The sequence below is a fragment of the Rhynchophorus ferrugineus genome, unplaced genomic scaffold (assembly GCF_030347505.1).
Source record: "Rhynchophorus ferrugineus isolate W39M unplaced genomic scaffold, kcgeb_rfMv2 rfM11, whole genome shotgun sequence".
Classification (NCBI taxonomy): Eukaryota; Metazoa; Arthropoda; class Insecta; order Coleoptera; family Curculionidae; genus Rhynchophorus; species Rhynchophorus ferrugineus.
The window spans coordinates 3,271,852-3,292,071 of record NW_027472590.1 but is presented as its reverse complement, the minus strand read 5'-3'; the positions used below and the strand labels follow the sequence as shown (position 1 = coordinate 3,292,071).

At 32.4% G+C, this 20,220-nt stretch overlaps 1 protein-coding gene across 50 annotated transcripts; it reads right to left on the bottom strand.

Annotated features, from left to right (window-relative positions):
• Window positions 1–252: 252 nt before the first annotated feature.
• On the bottom strand, window positions 253–19,229 carry LOC143205073 (uncharacterized). Of its 50 annotated transcripts, XR_013007732.1 has the most exons (15): window positions 19,093–19,229; window positions 13,967–14,081; window positions 12,706–12,834; window positions 12,471–12,647; window positions 11,845–11,937; window positions 10,370–10,477; window positions 8,704–8,805; window positions 7,800–7,901; window positions 7,525–7,626; window positions 7,258–7,359; window positions 6,995–7,096; window positions 5,413–5,520; window positions 5,028–5,269; window positions 2,244–2,436; window positions 253–778 (listed from the first exon to the last, which is right to left on the bottom strand). XR_013007732.1 is itself a non-coding variant. In XM_076418102.1 (14 exons), exons 2-14 carry the CDS (start codon window positions 14,073–14,075, stop codon window positions 710–712), a joined length of 1,545 nt encoding a protein of 514 aa, XP_076274217.1. In that variant the 5' UTR covers window positions 14,076–14,081; window positions 19,093–19,229; the 3' UTR covers window positions 253–709. The 50 variants fall into 50 exon arrangements, 22 of the variants coding, with proteins under 22 accessions (XP_076274217.1, XP_076274221.1, XP_076274220.1 ...); XR_013007738.1 differs by lacking the exon at window positions 6,995–7,096; XR_013007737.1 differs by lacking the exon at window positions 7,258–7,359.
• Window positions 19,230–20,220: the final 991 nt, after the last annotated feature.

Genomic DNA, 20,220 nt, shown 5'->3' with positions numbered 1-20,220 from the left:
CGCGGCAAAAATAAAATTTTAATGTACATATCAGGCGCACTTACCAGTAAACTCTTGTATATATTATTCCAGCAATAATCTTGCCTATAAATTATTTATAATTAAAATTATACCAAGCATAATTCAATCAATTAAGATATTCTTCAAATATGCGTAAAATTTACAAGAGCTGGCAACGTCGTAAGTTCAAATTATTGTAATGTTTTCCTCTATATGGAGGAAATAAAAAACACAGTAATGAGAAACACACAGTAGTGTAATAAAAAATTTATTAAACTAAAAATATTACGTAGATATAGATGGACACATATATTAACAATATATTTATTAATGGCAAGTGGGTATCAGAAAGGGAAATATCGTCATGTACATGCCGTTTGTAATTAATAAGCGGATATAATTCCTACAATTTCATTAAACGACAAAAGTTATTCTGCTTTTTTTGCGGTTTAATCGATCGTCTAACGAATTTGTTAAATTCAGACACTTAAATATTTTTTATATATAGAAGCATATACAATTAATCACACGGGCAAACTATATCCTAATAAAAGTAGATTTAAAACGAAAATAAAACCGCCATGGATTCTGGGATTCTACGATGTACCAACTTAAAAATTATCGATGATAGTTCTGCGCAAAGGTAATAGGTGGCATAGGTTGCGGCAGTCGTTTCGTGGTCGTGATAAATCGTTCTTTTGAATGTTTTTTAGTAGTGATCGGCGTATGGGGAATGTCTGATACCGAAACTATGGGCTGGTGGATACTCCAGTACGACCTAAAATATTAATAAACAATTAATAAACAATACTCAGTAAATAATGTATTTTTTTAAAATAAAACTAATTACAAACTCCAGAAGCTTAAATATATGCCCATGAGAAAGTATTGGTATAAATTTATCGTTCAATTTTCAGTGCTTCATTGACATTGTTCTACGGAACATTTTATAAAACAGAAAGTTTCATTTAATCAAACGTATAGTATATCAGTTCAAAGTTCTTTATAACTTTCATCTCAGCCTTTGACATCATATGAATTTGATTTTATAGATAAAACTGTAAACTATGCATACAAAGTTAATTGAAATCAAGTAAAGATAATCATGGCTTGGCAAGAATGATAACCCCGGATTAGTTTACAAACATGGCTTAGTTTAAATCCAAACACTTGAGAATCCACACTACATTTAAAATTTTGTTGCACTAACTACAATATACGAATACAAATAAACGCAATACCTTTTCTAGAACGCATATTTCATCTACATAAAATATTTCCTAAAAGCATTACACAGTATAGTCTGTAAAAAGTTCACTTTTGTATTTTTTAAATATTAGAAATTAATTTTCAGAATGCACTTTTCATTGTGTAACTTAAGTAAACGCTGTATGAAATTTGTTATACCACCATTCGATTCAGCATGAAATTCTTTATAACTTCTGTAATTTTCATTAAGCTGTGATTATTTATACGGCAATACCAGTAGAAAACCTGAAAATAGCAAAAAGTCGCTAATTTTCATGACAGGAAAAAGTGATAAATTTTTTTTATCTCTCGGACAAAGATAAATCTCTAAAAATAGATGCACTTTGTACTAAAATAAACAAAAATCCATGTCAAATTGCGCTAGAATTTATAGCTTTTGATATATATGACATAAACAGATATCCACTTATTTTGTGGGAATACACTTTTTATTGTATAACTTACAAGCTTAATGGTGTAAAATTTTTTATAATTTCTGCAATGTTCATTAATCTCCCATGATTTTAACGAAAATGATATGTGAAGTACTGGGAAATAATATATTAAGAGTGGCAATAATGGAACGATTATAGCGTATATTTATCCATAATAAAATTTCGACGTCCACACAAAACAATGGTTAAAGCGAAACTGAGTTAAACATCACATAACCAAGCTGGCGCGCAATCAAAATGATAGACGTATTTTTGCCCCACACTATATACAAAATTTTTCTTAGTAAAACTCCCTTAGTTTTCACTAACGTAGAATCATTCAAATTGAAATGGCAACAGAAAATATGAATATAAAAAAAATCTCAACAAGCCCATCGTAAGCAGAGTAAGACCCGCATTCCAAGGTAGCAGCACGTCTAGCGACCCCCAAAGTCTTTTTTAACTTTTCACGAACTTTGTTACTTCCCATACTGTATTAAATATTATAAAATTAACTCATCATTCATCATTCATTCATTAGCAGAAAACAGAAATACTTACCACGCATCCACGTCTGAGTAACGAAGAAGATGTTAGTTAGATAGAAAGGTTAGTGATCGGTTAGCATCCGGGTAAGCTGTTAGAAAAGCAAGTAGGTTTTGTCTTTACGAAGGAACATGTTATGCGAACCCAAATATGGGGAGTGACGTATGCCGAAGGAATGACTGGGCGCGTGTCTCAGATGGGAGACTACCTAAAAAGCATTAGTGCGGTGGGAGTTAACGAGATCGTTACCACGCCCAAAGTAATTAGACTGGTTATTGATTAAACTTAACAAGAACTAATCTAATTAAATTCGCCGAAATTATACTAGGACTGTGAATTAATCTTAAATAAGGATCTCAAATAAGTGACGTTTCATATCTTGTTGGCGTAAGCAACGTTTTTTGATCATAAAAGATGCAACTAAACGGATATCCAAAAAATTAAGGTAATGGTAGCTGAAAAGCCAAAACAAGATTACACGATATAAAACAAATGCTGCATATAGAAATATTGAGGGTAAAAAAGGATCCGATGACGGTTATTTATATGGTGATCTGAAATACGACACAATCACACAACAAACAAATCATTCACTGTGAAAAAACACTCAAAAATTAAAAGCCTAAAGCGATTATCTTTGGATAAAGCTTTCGCCAACCATTTGGAACAAACCTTCAGATCACAGAAACTGATCTGCAATAAAACTCATAAGAGTCAAGAAGTCACCAGAGTTATAAAAACTGATATTTACCGATGATAAAGTGCTGCAAATATGAACCAAGGAATAGAATGGTCATACTCGCCAACTTGATTAATTCAGCTTTTCGATTACAACACGTCCGAGATATTTAGAAGATGGAATAAAATCCTACAGATTTATTTTGTTGGTACCGGTAATCCAAGGTATTTAAATAAAGTAATAGTATAAATAACTGGATTTAGATATATCAGGATCAGGAGAATAAAAACACAAGGCAACTTTTGAACCTGAGCAAATGAGAATGATTCTTAACGTTATTTGGTGCTCTGAAGTCAGGTCTTTAATCCGTATATCCAGATTGGTTCTACTTCTCGAGCTAGCGCATAGCGCGCTCTTAAAACAGCTGTCAGCTGACACATCAAATATCTTTTGTAACTTATTTTGTGATGTGATTGTTATTCAGAACTATCATGTGGATTATTGCTAGTTTTGCTCGATGAATGTCGTCGATGTAAATTTATTAATATAGCACAGTATATATATAGTCTTGATCACCTGCGAGAAATGAAAGCAATTTCGCTATGGAAGAAGAGCATTTAATTTCGATATTTGAAAACTAATTACTGATGCAGTAATTACAAAGTTTTTAACACCTCTTGAAGCAGCAGCATGGGCATCGTTTCAAAGTATTGGTCATAACTTTCTCGGCCATCACCAACCACCAGATTACAAGCAAGTAATGAACAATTCGTTGTAAAATTATCACAAGATCATATCAATCATATGTATTTTCACAGATATCACATTTCGGTATTCAGATCTTGATCTTATCTCGCATAATTTACTCTATCCAGAGCAGACTCCAAAAACAACTCGATGAAACGGCCCAGTGGTTACATTTCTGAAGGTTGCAGGTCAACCCACAAAAAACGCAGGCCATCTTCTTCCACAAGAAGCGTTCTGCACTGAGCACTTCGCGTCTTAAAATCGAGAACGCCGAAATCCCATGATCAGAAGAAGTCACCTATCTCGGTCTTGTCTTCGATCGCAAGTTTAGGTGGAGTTCCCAGATTCAAAGGTCCCTCCATAAAGGTCAAGGTATTGTTAATTTGCTCTTCCCGCTTATCAATCGGACCAGCAGGCTTCCTTTCTCTATAAAATCTCTACTGTACAAGATCAGTCGCTCTATACGGCTCCAGTGTCTATCGAAAATCCATCTCAACTAGCCAGATGGAACGTCCTCAAGTCTTTCTAAACAAAATTCTTAGGAAAGTAATCAATGTCCCCTGGTTCGTCGGGAACAATCAAATTCATAGAAAAATAGACGTCCTCTAAGTTCACGATTTTATATCTGAGCTCCACTCGAGATATTGTGGCCCTATTCTATCACAGCCGTCGTGCTCTAACTCCAAATTGTCTCGACCTTTTCCGACGAGCGATTAACTTATGTACCGCAAACTGCGTGGTGTGAAAACGACGCCATGTCCTTGTGCCTCTTAACGGTATTACTGGTTACGGGCACCCTCCTTACTAACAGTAAGAAGTTAGGGTCATAGGATCAGCTAATAGGGTGGGGTTTAATGGGTAGCCCAGAGGCAGTCTCCACATAACCAGTCCAACTCGCTTATTCCTGCGGGTCTCCCCGATCAGGTATCCGTAACAGGATTCCCCTTACCGGTTTCAGGCCAAAAAGAAACTAAGAAATCAAACTAACTAGTAATTCAGTGCACCCAAAACACAGTTCTGCCAATAATTAGCAATGCTTATCGCTACATAACAAACAAAGAGCTACGCGATGACCTCGGAATCAAATGGATACACAAAGTGATCCAAGATTTTGCCCTAAAACATGAAATGAGATTGCTAAATCTCAATGTGGAAATAATACAGCTACTGGACAACGCACAGGAAATTAGAAGATTGAAGTTAACCAAACCACACGAACGGATCTCGCCTTTATTGTGCATTAATGCAAGTACAACAGTACAGTGGTAATAAATTAATTTGTAAATCAAGTTTGTACTAAGCATATCTAATGTAATAAATGTATTTTTAATCAATCCACAGTCCTTGTATTGAAAACTAAAAAACAACGTTACCTTTTCCGGGGAATAGTTTCCAGGTCCTGGAATGGTTTCATCCTTAGGGACGTTGGTCCTTCCGCTCATGGTATAAGCCGGCGAATGGTTCTTATAATTCTCCGGATCGACATTATTGTACTGACCTGGCCCTGGATTTTTGACACGTTCGTCGATCAGATCCTTGTTGCGGCCGGAAATGGTATAGGCCGGAGCTCCCTTCTTATCGCCCACAACTGACGGAATGTTATACACGTTGGGAGCTAAAAGCACAAGACCAAATGAGACTCTATTATCTCAAATCGAAGCAATCAAAATCAAAAAGACACACGGCGATCGATGATAGTGAACGATGGTGAGCGAGATGATGTCTTTTTCAGATTGATTTCGGTGTAGAGAAACCCACCAGGCGTGTCCAGTGGTTTATCCAGATTAACTTTATTCCCGAAACTATATTTCGGGGAATTGTCGAGGAGAACACCGTCAGCTTTCGGGATATTGTAGACGTTCGGTGCTAGGATGTCAAAGAAAATAAAATTAAAGAAATAAATAAAATAAAATGTGAGAAAAAAATGAGAGAGAAAGAGTGGCGATGAGTTCCAAGCTAAAACAAGATGCGTGTTAGTGCAGAATTATCCTGGGGTTAATATTAAACCAGAGTATGTTAATCAACAAGAACAACACAAAATAAATTGTCATATCAAGAGATTATCAGACGTTTTCCGTTATTGGAAGCTTTACCAAGTGCGCATAGTGTTTTTTATCAGGCCTATAAATTAATTATAAAGGATTTACAACAGATGATATCCATATTGAAGCCTCATTGTCATTTCGTCGAAGTGCGAACATAACATATTGTTCCGTGCGTTGAAAATGTCGGAATGTGTATCGAATATATCGTATTTGAGAGAAGTTTTATTTATATTTTTTTTTTCAAGAGAAAGCAGCTGAAGGTCATCGAATGATGTGTAAAGCTTATTTGAAAAACTTGAAAAGGAGTACTTGAAATCGTTATTCCATGAAACTATTAATGGGGATCGCTGCCCACTACCTTTCATTTGTTTCAGACGAACACTGCGGCGAAAAACGATCAGAATACCAACGAAGATACAACAGTATTATTCTTCATCATAACATAACCGAGGAAAACATACTTGGAAACATTAAAATCCTAAGAGTTACCTCACCCGCCATATTCTCCAGACCTTCTGATTACTACTTGTTCCGATATAGAAGTCGTAACCTGTCTGACGAGCGCTTCATTTCATACAAGGACACCAAAAACTCGGTTCGGCGATAGCCTCAAAACAGACATCGTTTCTTCGAGATGGAATTCGAAAATTGCCTGAAGGATGAGGAAAAGTAGCGCCCATCGATGGACTAAATAAATCGTTAAATTCTAAAAGGCCTTCGTGCTATACAGATAACGTCAAAATTGTATGATAATATATGCATTTTTTAACCTGTTTGCAAAAAAATAGCCGAAACTTATTCCAATTGCTAATATCATACCGTACACATAATAAAATTGATATATGTTTTAAACTATCACTCAAAGATATAGTCCTCTTTTAGTTAGAGGATTATTACTAATAATTACATTAGAAGCCATAAGATTATTAATTGCTATTACAAATATTTTCACACTGATTTTAAAGGAAAACGAATATTAAAAAAGTTAAAATTAGTAGTTAAGACTAAACAAAGACGCGAACTAAACAAAGACTTTTAAATTGTAGAAAGATTGTTAAAGCTCTTATCATTACAACTAAGAAAATTAATGAAATTATGCTCAGTTATAAAACTATAATGCAGATTAATATAGAATTTTTTATAATATTAGCAATATGTTTGTTGTATGTTTTCATTCTTAAAATGTGTTAAATATGACGAAGAAGTCAAGTAACATATAACAATGTGTTTTGTATTAAATAGTAGATAAGTAATCGGAAGCCAGGAAGCTTTAATTTTACTAAAAAAAAACTAACCAGGTGTATTAAAAGGCTTCACCAAGTCTGGCTTAACACCAAAACTATATTTTGGGGTATTGTCGAGTTTCTCGCCAGTTGGCAGATTGTAAACATTAGGAGCTACAATATAAGTTGAAACAAGTTTAGTGGGCCATAATATTGGCTTTAAGACCAAAATATTTTATATATACATGGGAATGGGGTCAGTTTTTCATTAATGATGTTGGTAATAATGAGAATTGAATCTGTTATAAATATTAATGACAATATTATGAACTAACCAGGAGTATTAAAAGGTTTCACCAAGTCTGGCTTAACACCAAAACTATATTTCGGGGTACTGTCGAGTTTCTCACCAGTTGGCAGATTGTAAACATTCGGAGCTACAACATAAATCCAATAATTCATCAAATAGATGCCATAACATTTGCTTTATGGCGAAAATACTTTTAGAATGCATGAAAATGGGATTAATTCTTCATTGGAGCTGATAATGATGATGAATATTGAAGCTATTAATTTAGTTTGTGACAAAATAATGCACTAACCAGGTGTATTAAAAGGTTTGACCAACTCAGGTTTTACACCAAAGCTGTATTTCGGAGTAGCATCCAATTTTTCACCAGACGGAATGTTATAAACGTTGGGAGCTACAACATAAACCCAATTAAATCGTCACAAAGGTTTGATTTACCATTGTATTTTCTTTGTGACCAAAACATTTTAACACTTCATGGAAATGATATCAGTGTTTCATTGAAGATGATGGTTATAGTGAATGTTGAAACAGTTAAATCAATTAGTGACAAGATAATGAACTAACCAGGAGTATTAAAAGGTTTCACCAATTCAGGTTTAACACCAAAGCTGTATTTTGGAGTATTATCCAACTTTTCACCAGATGGTAGGTTATAAACATTGGGAGCTGAAAAATGAAACAATCATAATATCTTGATATGAGTTCAGTGATTTATTTGATCCATCATGGATTTTGAGAAAATTTATAGGGTTTTAGAATAGTGCAAAAAACATTGGATTTTTCGTATATATATTAAGCGATAATCTGCTAATTATTATTACTAATTTATTATATTAAAATTATTTATAAGAATTACTAATGTTTTCCTACTTCCAGAGTCATTAAACCGATTTTTATAGTTATACACAAAATTTTCAAACAAGAAATGTGGTCCTGTCGCTGATTAAAAAAGTGTTTTCTTTCTTTTCTTATATTCCAACAACAATGAAAACTATGTATTTTCTCTCCTAATAATTAATTTTAGATTGAACTACAGCAAAACGTTGCTAGGTACATCGAGTACGATATAAAGACTACTGGATTAAAATAAGGAATATCATGAAAACTCGGTAGGAAAAAAACCAAGTAGAAATCATAAATATCACATTGTAATTATACACAAAAAGCAGCAACCTTTCCCCCATATTCAACATGCCCTTTTAATTAATTTTGTTCTTAATAAAATGAGTTATTTAACAATAACACAACTTAAAATAGAGACTTAATGATCAATATAAATGATATACCCATGCAACTATAACCAATCATATATCGATTAATTAATAAGTTTTTAATTAAAATCATCTGAAACCATATACATATATCATACTAATCGCTTTTTAATTAAAAATATATTAATCAAACAATGAAGCTGTTCCTTATCGGTATTACAGCAACAGCCCTAAAAAATATATTGAGACAAACTAACCAGGTGTATTAAACGGTTTCACTTGCTCTGGTTTAACTCCAAAGCTGTATTTTGGAGTGTTATCCAGTTTTTCGCTAGAAGGGATCTTATAGACGTTCGGTGCTATAAGCGAAAAAAAAATTATAAAATTTTGAATTGATAAGAAAAAATTTTCAGTGTTCATTGCATTCCGTACAAAAACAATTGAATTAATATATTGTAGAGGAGGAGAGAAACTTTGTTAATCATTCAGAAAAGAACAAGTTAATAGTGACAATGTCTACATTACAATTTGATGGAATTTAGTTATTTAAAAAAAAAGTATGTGTGTTCTAATAGCAATACTTTAGAGCACAAGAAACTCGGGATTAAAATAAGATGAGTGATCATAAATTAGGAACAATGATAATGCAAATAATTGACGATTATTTTATCGAAAATATATGAAAATAACAGGTTAATTAAAAAGTTCCCGGCCTGGCACATAGATGGCGCAACTAGAATTAAATCCGTATGTTTTTTAGTTAGCCCTATCCCTCAAAATATGCGTGTATAAATTTTACAGCTGTCAGATCATTAGTATGAACGTGTACATCATATCATTCACGAATATTTGGGTGTGAGAAAGCTATGTGTAAAGTGGGTGCCGCGCGAGCTCACTTTTGGCCAAAAACAACGACGAGTTGATGATTCGGAGCAGTGTTTGGAGAAGATCAAGCATAATAAACCCGAGTTTTGCTTCGATATGTGACAATGGATGAAACATGGCTCCATCATTTCACTCCGAAGTCCAATCGACAGTCATGCGAGTGGACTGCATACTATAAACCCGCTCCAAAGCGTGGGAAAACGCAACAGTCGGCTGGCAAGGTTATGCCGTCTGTATTTTGAGATGCGCATGGAGTAATTTTCATTGACTACCTTAGAAAAGGAAGGACCATCAACAGTGACTATTAGACAGCGTTATTGGACCGCTTGAAGGACGAAATCGCCGAAAAAAGGTCGTATTTAAAGAAAAAGAAAGTGCTGCTTCACCAAGACAATGCATCGTGTCACAAGTCAGTGAAAACGATGGCAAAAATCCATGAATCCACCGTATTCTCCAGATCTAACGCCAAGCGATTTCCTGTTGTCAGATCTCAAAAGAATGCTGGCTAGGAAGAAATCGAATTCGTCGAATAAAGAGGTGATCGCCGACACTGAATACAAATCGTACTACAAAAATGGTATAGAAAAGTTGGAGGGTCTAATTTTCGCAAAAAATGTGTTTTACTATGGTAGGCCGTAGACTTTTCAATTACCTGTTACCCTGTTATGTGACGAAAAGGGTTTTTAAATTGTTAGTTATTTTTGCAAATGTTTAAAAAATCCTTAGTAAGTAAGGGTTATATTCCATACTACATAATGCAGATAGATACAAGCAGCAGTATTCAAAAACCTCAGAATAGCAAACAATATAACAAAGATGGACAGGATGAGAAGTAAAGCAACAATAAATTAGACCTCAATATTGAATTATTGTATCCCTATTATATCATAATAATATTATAAATATTATATATTTATTAATAAATAATAAACTATAGTATAACGTTTCACATAACAAAAATTACTTTCTTATCAAATCAAAGGGTGACGAAACTGTATATTTGGAATTAGTGTGGTTAAAAATTAATTAGTAACTAACCAGGTGTGTCTGAGGGTTTGTCTATAGGGGCCTTTACGCCAAATGTGTATTTAGGTGCGTTATCATGTAACCTTTTCTCGGAATCGGGAACATTATACACGTTGGGTGCTACAAATTTATAAATATTACTGGTGAATCGCGACTCTACGTGAAGTTAAGTTGTATTTCAACAAAACTACGGGTGATTTTTTTAGAAATTAACGAGATAATTAAGCATATAAGCAAAAAAATTAATCAACAAAACTAGGTGAAGGTCGACTAGCGTGATATGCCTCAGCAATTACAGCGTGGAATTCGAAAAATACTGATATTTTTCGTGAATCACGAGTAGTTTTATTAAAACACTAAACCTAATATATATTTTAATAGGTTATATAGTAATGAAGTTTAAAAACTAACTTTCAGTCGTCGTTTTTAGTTTTAATGAAATTTCGCATAGTTATTCAAAAAAATCTACTATTGAATGAATACATTTTTCAATTAATACTAATTTTAAACTGTATATGTAATATTATAAACAATAACACAATGGTTTACTTGAGCTTGATATAAAAGTGTAAGAATTTCAAATATTCTAATGTCTACAAATCACGAATATTGGCTTCTTCGTTTTCACATTATACCAAAAAGAGCAATACGTGTACTTCTGTAAAATAAACGCCTTCTGTAAACTTTTGTTTGTGATTGTGTGAAGTTACTGTCCATTCACATATCTTTCTTTAATCACTTTTATTTCCTAGATCCTCAGCAAAATATACTCACGTGATTGCGGATAAAGTACAACTTTATACGCATAATTAGTCTTAAAGTTTTGAAGATTGCCTACACCATTTATGCAATTTCTTTTTAATTTGATACTACTGAAATGTTTTCGAACATTGACACAAACCATCTCCAAACTTTCATCAATATAATATTATTCTACATAATACATTTGAATATTCTACACTCAGTTTAGGTTTGACAAATGTATTTAAAGCATTGTCTTTAGCATTGGTACTGACTGCATATCTTGCTCTGAGTGCTTGGTTCGTTTTGTCATCACACAGACATACAAAACAAAGATATTTTGTGTTTACTGACCAATCAATCTATTTTTAGACAAACAAAAACCCGTAATTTATTTTTTACAGAACCGACTAAATATTTTGACAGAAAGCGTTGTAATTCGCCAGATAAAATCAGTACTTTCATGAATATATTCCAAATATTGTATACTTGAAAATGTAAAAATCCATAAAGATTTCTTTTGAGCTGTGTAACATGATATAATGTGTTTTTAAACTTCAAAACTCATTCTTAATTTAGTACTACTTTTAGTAAAATGCAAACAAGCAATTCTAATCTACCAGCGTGTCAAGAAGAAGAATTAACATTGGAAACAAACATAAACAGATACGAAAAACAAAGAAGGAAAATGACAATAACAATACACATAAAGAATAAGACATAAAAAAACAAAAACAAAAACTAACCAGGTGTATCTGACGTTTTGTGGATTTGAGTTCTTCTTCCGAAAGAGTACCTGTGGCTACCGGTTCGAACAAATGGTTTATAAGCATTAGGAGCTGTATTAAATATTAATAGATTATTTATTACCGCTGCATTATCGGTTAAAATTAAATTTTCTTTAATTTAATTAGGCTACTAATCTAAGCTGGTATCTATTAACATATAACATATCTAGTATTAATTATGAATCATTAATTATAAAAAATACAATACTGGAAACTTTTCAGTAGATATGTTATATAGAAACGGTAAATATATTGATTATTTTTCACTATAAATAATAAACACACAGTGTTATAAATAGATACCAACTTCACAAACCAAAAATAAAGCTAATCAATACATTATTTTGGTTATTAGACCAATAACCGATGTTATTTATTATTAAAATACATTTCTGACAGAGATTTTGTTCTTGTACTTGTTAAAAAGAAACTTGAGACCTGCATTGACCAGTATTGATTCATATATTTTATCTGTTCTGTCAAAAATATGTTAATCTATGATAATTATATTCCTGCTTCCTAGTTCTGCGTCCTGAAGTTAGACCATCGATTTATCATATGCACTAAAAAGAAATTTAAGCTACCTGGGGTGTCTAAAGGTTTTCCTACATTCGTCTTCAACCCAAACGTGTATTTGGGCGAGTTATCATGAATAACCTTCTCGGCTTTGTCAGGATTGTAATCTCCAGGAGCTGGAAAATTCTCCTGCTTGGGTCCCTTGTGTCGACTGTGTAAACTCAACGCGGGGGGATTGTCTTTACCTGAAAACGAATGATGTTGAAGAACGAATGGGATCGTGTGGTGCTAATTTCGACCAACCTTTAGCGCTGAGTCCTGAGACGTTGTATTGACCAGGCCCGGGTCCGATACTGTCCAGTTTCGCGTTAGTCTTGGCTCCAAAACTGAAGGCCGGCGCGCTACCTGTTTTGGCTTCCAATGGTTTTTTACCTATGCAAAATGATCAGTTAAAATTTCTCTGAGCTCATTATTGAGAATGTCTTATTATTAAAAAGCCATATATCAGGAGATGTTCAGGGATAAACATGAATACAACTATTAAGGAAATGGTATTCAGGGTATAAATGATATACATTCTTAACTATAAGATCAGCATCATTATTTAGCAGGTCCAATCTTTAATAACACAGTATTAAAGGAACCCATGATAAAAAAGTGAATGAAATATATAAAAGTATAGTGAAAAGTATAGTAAAGTGAACCAAAAATAGTGACTGAAACAGTCGATTGTAAAATGTAGTCAATTACTAAACAGTCGATGGTGGATTTCGGTTTTAGTTACTATTTTCGGTTCTACTAGTTTCATTCGACTGATTTTTAATTTTTAACGTTCTGGCTCTGTCGCTCTATCCGCGACCTTGACAAAAATGTACCCAATTTATGCTTACATAGATTTATATGTAATATATACAGTTTTATAATTTTTTTTGGTAGTTTTCTTGTAAATAACCGTGCATTTGACCGAAAATAGTAATTATTATTTTTAGTCGCTATTTTTTTGGCTATGTTTCGGCTGTTTTCAGTCGATAGTTCCCAACGACATAATAAAAGTTCTAATAGATAAAAACACTCAGTGTCGTTTTATATCACTGTTGAATAAGTCGCCTCTTCTTTATTTGAATAGAACAGTTTTTCAAATTATATTAATAGTTTTTGTGTTTCTAAACCCTTCCGCATTTTATCACACATAATAAACAAGTTGAGAATTATATACACATGCAGTCCTATTACAATATTATACCAACAATAGTACTTCAGCAACGATATTATTCATAAAGCAACATTTTATTATATTATGGCTGTAAATGCAAATAAATTTACATGAAGAATGGAATCTTAGAAATGTATGTTTCATGCAATAAAGTGTTAAATTTAATATTTTTCTAAGTCAAACAATTGTTTAGCAGTTGATGACTAGAAAGATTCAAAAAGAGGTCCTGTCAAAGTAGGAGGGTTCCTATATAGTACTAGAATCACCTAGAATTAACCAGCGAATTTACAATTACGTACCAGCAGGTACCAGATAATCAAAAGCAAACAAAATATAAATAACGATATTCACCGATGTATGATGGCAAAGACACACATGCCGGTCCGGGACTGTTGTATTCAGCAGCGATGGGTCCTCGTCTTTTGGTTGGCGTCCATGGTCTCTGTGTCAAACCACCCATGATGATCTAGAAGTAACAAATAACATCTATAAATAATCTCCCAGTACTGTTAGGCGCTCGATTCCAAAGTCTGCCAAAGATGGTAAGGGCAAGTTTTCGCAATCGCGCGTTTTAGATAAACTAGGTTCTGTCTGGTTGGTTATTCGCGATACGGTAAAAGTTGTTTAGCTTATATACGAATATAGAAACATCAACAAGGCGGTATTACCTTATATATTTGTCCCAATTAATGTATAAAGTTCTGAAAGACGCTTCAGCAAAACAAAGAAACTTCTAATATAATAATAATTTGTATTGTTTCTTATCTTAACACACTTAAGTTTAATTTTTACTATTTATTTTGCCAGTTTTGTTTCATACATTTTAACCTGTTGATAGATTACTGCTGTTTATTAAAAAAAGTAATGTTTTCTTTCATTACTCTAGCGTTATAACTTGATTTCTATGTAGAATTATTTCTAGAATATAATCATACGTTGGGAAGACTTTAAACAATAATAACAACCAGTCAATGAATGATTAGTTATATACAAAGTGTTTTTCAAGATTGTTTACCCCTATTTGAAACACCACTGACCAAATTGTAGTAACGTATCTCTTTTCGATGTTCTATTATTCTCAAGGTGAGAAAAAAATTGAACGGAGCTAAGTCTGGCGAATATGGAAGCCCAAAAATATCAGAGCTCTTCGGCTAACCTTCCAATATTCAGCGAACATCAAACAACTACCTTTGTTGATTTTAACCGTAAGTTTATAGCGACAAAACCACTATAGAATGTATGTCAAACTCCAAATATCCTCCTTGAAAGTCTATGGAAGCATTTGATACAATTTTTTCCAATAGGGAACAACATTTTAACACACTGCGCATCTTTTATCACTATCAAATGTTAAACTCTCACTCCCCCCTTGTTTATTAAAATCAAAATGCATCAAATACAACAATAACCACCAAGGGTTTTGATAATTTCGAAAACCATCAGAAAAAATGGCGTATATGGAATTACTGCACACAAATGTGCATTATCGGAAACATTATTAATATTGGCGAGTGATCAACCTGTACTATAAAAGTAGGTATTGCAGAGCAGTTAACTTCAACAAAGAAGAAAGTTTCCAAAGAACAAAAGTCCAAAGAGATGCCCTCTAGAAACGTTGTTTATGGCTATCTATTACCTTCCATAAAAAATTTGATGTCCAAGCTTATGTTTATAATAATAGTAGAAGCTTTAAATATAGATGCTGATTTTCTCACATTTATTTTCGATAAATATAATCCAAAAAAAACAACATACACCGAACAATGTACTTTGAATGATGAACTAAACGATGGAACTGTTGACCATTGAGAAACTGAAACAAAAAAACAGACAAAAAACCCACGATATAGATTAAAAAAAGAAAAACCGTATAATGTTTTAATATCTGACATCTATTAGCTGACTTCACTGACCTACTGGCATCAATAATCTCCCCGAAAGTAAATAGTCATACGAAGTAAAAAAAAGACAGACATGTCACGATTAGAAAATATCAGAACAACAACATCTTTTATCACAAAAAAAATAAATCGAATAATTCAAGATGCATTTAAATCTCAAGGTATCTTTTCGACAATTAGCGTTCACCATTCAACAAAAGGTGCAAGTTACCTAATATATCATTTAGTTACATAGAATCGAAATTATTGATAATTAACCACCACAATCAAGCCTGCTGGTAAAAAGCGTGTTGCAACCTTGAAGAACGTCAAAATAAAAGTGCGAAGAAATACTTAACGGTCATTATAGTTGCGAAATAAACAAAAATAACAATGGTTCAACGTATAACTTAGGTGAAACGTATTTTTAATGATGATCTAAACGTATTTGGTGGAAACTGTTAGTGGAACCGGTCCGAATATTGGTCCATGTTTGGTTAACAGGAACAAATCCGTGGCGGCCAGTTGTTTTGAGACCATTCACGGGCCTTGCATTATGGTTTTATATAAATATGCAAAGCGCCAGCGGTACTCCGAGCCTATCTATATATAGAAATGACAACTCTCCCACATCAGAACGTAATTATTGTAATAATTAGTAAGAGGTCATAAATCCTGATAACAACGTACAATTAGGTCAAGTTAATTATTTAATAACAAACTTTACGTGTTTGTAAATAAGTTGCATATATCTAAATATAGTATGTGCCAAAACAGATTGAAATTCCTGGAAACTACACTAAATTTTTATTAATTTTAAACATAACGTTGAAGATATTTATAAACCGTCAGCTCAAAATCATATTTTAATAAAGTAAAAACAAAATAAATGTCAACTAAGTAGTATAAATAGTAATATATATTAAATATTATTAACAGGAAAGTATCTAATGAATAATTCCAAAGTTCCATATCAAGAAAGAATTTATAGTTACACTCTAAGCAAAAGCAATGTTAAAAAATAAAGATCGCTTAAGAGTTATCAAGAAAATACATAAATAGTCACTTATAAAACTACATAGAACTATTTTTAACACTATTTTATTTCCTTAAATATTAAACAATTGCAAAAAAATTTCTGCATATGCATGAAGTATATTTAAAAGCTAAAACTGTTAATTTTGAAATAATGTTAACATTAACTGGCTTTAAAATAATGTTAACATTAACAGAAAAAATGAAGTAATGAACCATTAATCGGAAGAAGTAAAAATGACTCTAGATACAAACATCCTTTCCTTTCTTTCTAAGTTTCATTCGAAAGGGAACCTTTTCTTCCTTTTTTATTATTTCGACAGCGTTTAGGAGATTGCCTACTTTTGGTGAGTAGTTTCTTAATAATTTGGATAGTTCTTGAAGTATTTGATACGAGTCTTCATCAAGCAGTACCTCCAATTCATTATTATTCAACTTTGTCAGCTGTTCAATAATTATTTTAAAAAACAGCTGTTTTGTATTGAATGTTATTGTATTATCACCGCCATCTTCATAATACTCATCATTACAGATCATTTTAAAAATAATTTACTTCAAGAACATCGCACTAACAACTTTGTGATAAACTATGAGGCGTCAACTCTAAAGAAATATTTAAACGGTATTAATTTTACTTCAAAATTGAGTAAAACATCACAAAATAAAGTTGAGTGAGTATCAAATACTGTATGGATAAAATAGACTATTTAAACCTATTAGTTAAACAAGACTCTGTCCATTAGACAGGTGGAGGGTCATACCGTCCAGACAAGTCTCAATACGATTGTCTTGACCGATTGTCGATGAATGACATTGCTTCTACAAAAGGTTGAACTCATTATTATTACGAAAATGCGGATTATTTTCTCGCACGCCTAATATTTATCGATTGCTCTATATAGAAATGAATTTTCACATTCCTGGGATATTGATCTCTTTCGGTGGTGACATATCTACTAATCGATACGCTATTTTCAGCTATCCATGACTATTTTACAGATCGGATACCATTGGTGCCTGGTACATCCTGAAATAGCGTTGGTGGATGTATAGAACAGGAATTTCCAACCATAAGTTCGTTATTAATGTGCCTAATAATTATAATGTCGGGACAACGAATGAATGAGACTTTTATATAGCTTCAAAACGCAAAAAATAGTTACAAATTATGTAAAAACTATGTAGAATCATCTGTCTTTCTTTGATACATCTGTAGATATGGCGAAAGTAATAAATAGTAAAATATATTGTATAATAGGAAAGAAAATATTGAAAAATAAAAGTCCAGTTATCAATAATAACCTGTTTCGTAAATAAATATGACGCTTTTGACCAGTCGTAAACAACTATCCACAGAATGTAGTTATATATTTGATTAAGAATGATAATGGACTCTATATGGGGATATACAGAATATAAATCACATTAAATATATATTACATAATTGAAATATATATAATAACAAAATTTAGGAAAACAATATTATGGTAAACAACTAAATAACATTGAAAGTATTGGAATTGTTGTTTAAAACTATAAAAATCGCCTATGAAATATCTTTTATTTTAGTATAATTACTGTATCTATTATACAAATAAACAATATATTGTTTGCTTACAATAATTAAAGTATACCACAGATAATATCAAGTATCAGCAAGTAATTCCAAATAAAACCAGTTAAATTCATTTGATTTAAAAAGAGTTTTGGATTACTTTATTTTAAATATTTAGAAAATAGATAACATTAGAAACGAATCAATCAGTAAATCTGAACAACAAGAAGATAAATAACTATTAGCTAAGAAGCATATGCAAACTCTAATATTAATAGTAATTTAAATTTTTGTTTTAATATTTTTGATTTAAATTTTTTTAAATGAAAATAACGTTAAGAAATTAGAGATTATACGGGGGATTAAAACTATATAATGTTCGACTACACACATTAGCATTAGCAACACTTTGACGTTTGAACTAATTTTAGCACTATATTAACTTATTAAAAGAATATGGCAAAGAAAATATCAAATCGAGAGAAATGTTTTTTATTTTGCAATAAGAAATCATCCATCAAAAACAATATCCTAATATCCGAATTTTTGTCACAATAGTAACCATCAATAAAAAGCAAAAACAACATTTAAAATTGGAGATCATATAGAGTATCAAAATAAATATAATATTTAACTAAATACACACTTTGAACTAATCGTTATATGGCAAAAAATATCAATAAACTGAAATATTTGTTTATTATTTTACAACAAAAATCATCCAGAAAATGACCCCAAATTCAGAAACAATCAAATATGCACAGATATATTTAAAAATTAACGAAGAATCAACACAAAATAATTTTTAACCAAAAACACACTTTAAAATAATTTTTCGACACTATTTTAGCGTTTAAAAGGAATATAGCAAACAAATCGTCAACAAACTGAAAGAAATGTTTATTATTTTACAATAATAAATCATCCATGAATTACTAAAGTATTCTAAATTCATAAGCCTGAACTGAATAGTAAAAACAATTGAGAAAACAAAAACAAAAACTTACTTAATGCGTTAAGTTAGTAATATGAGAATAAATACAGCGAGCGATATGAAATCCAAAATGTCACACCACGCCGTTAGCTTGTCGCCGCGCGTTACTATCTTGTGTAATTGAAAAGTTCGCCAGCTCGAAGAGTTCGCCATTCCGACCCTCCCCACCTAGAGCCACCTCAGGTGGTACGTCATCACCGCCAGTTTGAAGGACGACCTGTTGGATATTCTTTTATGGTCATGTATTGGAATCGACCTACTCGCAAGCTTTGATAATATCAGAGAAATTACCGCTAATGTTTCAATTTGTCGTATCATATGTCATCTTACGGAGGTAGATTAAAACGCTGTTATTATCCTCATCAGTCGGGCATAATAACGATAAATTAACAATGATCCAATATTGGACGGATCATCCCAATTTCATCTGAACGCCCTTAAATCAAAAATATCTTAAACTCAATCTCCAACAGATCTGTTAGACCAAATACCAGCTGTATAGATAAAAATGTCTGAAAAAAAAAATGATATTCTAATCTAATATTCGCTGATGAAAGCTGATACAGATGATGAGTCTTCGAAGAATTAATAAAAAGAAGACCAAAATATTGAAGATTCGTAAACAACTATTCAAAAAATTTCAAACAACAGTTCAAATATACAACAGAAAACATCAAGTGCCAACAAGTAATTCCAACCCCAACCAGTTACAGTCAAATAACTACAAAAATAAATTTAAATCATATATATTTTTTATATATTTTTTAAAGTCTCCTTTTACCGACTAGGGGTTTATCTTGACCGCACATACAGTTTAACGTGGGTTTCGAACCACGGTCCTCGGCATTAAACCTACCGACTGGCGAGTTACCAACTTATAAATCATCCCAGAAGCCCTCCGGTCTTAGCCAGCCTGGTTACTGGCGTGACTGGGATCATTTTCCTTGTCGGATTTTGCACTCTTGTCTAGGACAATCACAAATATTAAACAATCACAAACATAAATTTACGACCATGCCCCAGAAGGATCCTAACCCACGACTATCGCAATAGTAGGCGGACCGTCCTGTCCCCTTTACCACTGCACCACCAAGCCGGCAAATCATATATTTTGAAATTAAACTAGAGCTTTGGTTTAATT

What these genes read in the sequence shown, in the direction of transcription:
- LOC143205073 (XM_076418102.1), bottom strand. Translation starts at nt 14,075, where the DNA reads ATGGGTGGTTTGACACAGAGACCATGGACGCCAACCAAAAGACGAGGA. An exon ending in GAAGCCTTTTAATACACCTG is followed by an intron (nt 5,521 to 6,994) that starts GTTAGTTTTTTT and finishes TTGACATCCTAG; the next exon opens with CACCGAACGTCTACAATATC. An exon ending in GAAACTATTCCCCGGAAAAG is followed by an intron (nt 779 to 5,027) that starts GTAACGTTGTTT and finishes TTAATATTTTAG; the next exon opens with GTCGTACTGGAGTATCCACC.